Source organism: Penaeus monodon, chromosome 15 (genome assembly GCF_015228065.2).
Source record: "Penaeus monodon isolate SGIC_2016 chromosome 15, NSTDA_Pmon_1, whole genome shotgun sequence".
NCBI classification, from domain to species: Eukaryota; Metazoa; Arthropoda; class Malacostraca; order Decapoda; family Penaeidae; genus Penaeus; species Penaeus monodon.
Window position 1 is genome coordinate 27,673,788 of NC_051400.1, and position 1,148 is coordinate 27,674,935.

The 1,148-nt window shown below is 36.5% G+C and overlaps 1 protein-coding gene across 1 annotated transcript in view; it reads left to right on the forward strand.

The window, feature by feature from the left end:
* Nucleotides 1-1,048, forward strand: part of LOC119581884 (NADH-quinone oxidoreductase subunit B-like) — a 4,829-nt gene extending 3,781 nt beyond the window's left edge. The window contains exons 3-4 of the mRNA XM_037930044.1: nt 103-294; nt 515-1,048. Coding sequence (XP_037785972.1) covers nt 103-294; nt 515-736 — 414 coding nt within the window. The 3' untranslated portion in view covers nt 737-1,048. The remainder of the gene's footprint in view (nt 1-102; nt 295-514) is intronic.
* Nucleotides 1,049-1,148: the final 100 nt, after the last annotated feature.

A 1,148-nucleotide genomic window follows, 5' to 3' on the forward strand; every position in this document is an offset into this window, starting at 1 on the left:
AGCTGCATTGGGTTAAGGATACATCACATAATATTTCTAACATAATACAAAATCCTGAGAGCCTAGCAAATGTGGTTACTTATATTTTATTCATTATTTTAGGGTTCATTGTGGCCCTTAACTTTCGGGTTAGCGTGCTGTGCTGTGGAGATGATGCAGTGTGCTGCAGCCCGATATGATATTGATAGGTTTGGTATTGTTTACCGAGCTTCACCTCGCCAAGCAGATGTCATCATTGTGGCTGGTACATTGACCAACAAAATGGCTCCTGCCTTGAGAAAGGTTTATGATCAGGTGAGTATAGAAAGTTCAGTTTTCATTGCAAACATCCAGATCCAGTTATTTCTATTGATTCTCGATTGCCTGTGTTTCCTACACCCATGAACTGATATTGCTAACTCTAATAGTTTGATTTACATATGATTGTATAGCAAAAATTTATTGTGAATTGTAATAATTGTTCAATAACTTCTAAAAAGGAGTTTGTGTGATAACAGTGTTGGATGATTTTCAGATGCCTGAACCTCGTTGGGTCATCTCCATGGGTTCCTGTGCTAATGGTGGAGGCTACTACCACTACTCCTACTCTGTAGTTCGTGGATGTGATCGCATTCTCCCTGTAGATATTTACTGCCCTGGCTGCCCCCCAACTGCTGAGGCACTTCTCTACTCCCTCCTCCAGCTCCAGCGCAAGGTTAAGAAAATGAAGACCTTGCAGATGTGGTACAGGAAGTAAAGAAAATATACAGGCCACCTTTCATTGCTCTTTTCACGATAGAATGACAAGTTTAGCGTTAGGTATATGATGTTAATTTTTATGCTCACTCCTGTACATAAGGAAATGTTTGGTCCTCTCAAAGGATTAGAAATATGGTGTTTTGGTGAGAATTATATGCCTATTTCCTTTATTAGTTGGTTGTACTGTAACGAAAATTACCAACACATTACTTTTAAGTTGGTTATTATAACATGCAGTGGAACTTAATCTTTGTAATATTTAATTATCAGAAATGGCAAAACTGTATATATTATAAATAAATATTAATTATGAGAATAACTTTTATTTCCCACAACAATGAAATCCTAAGTATTCAAAATTTATATGGATGGAATTAATATGATGTGTATATGCTTCATCACATATGATT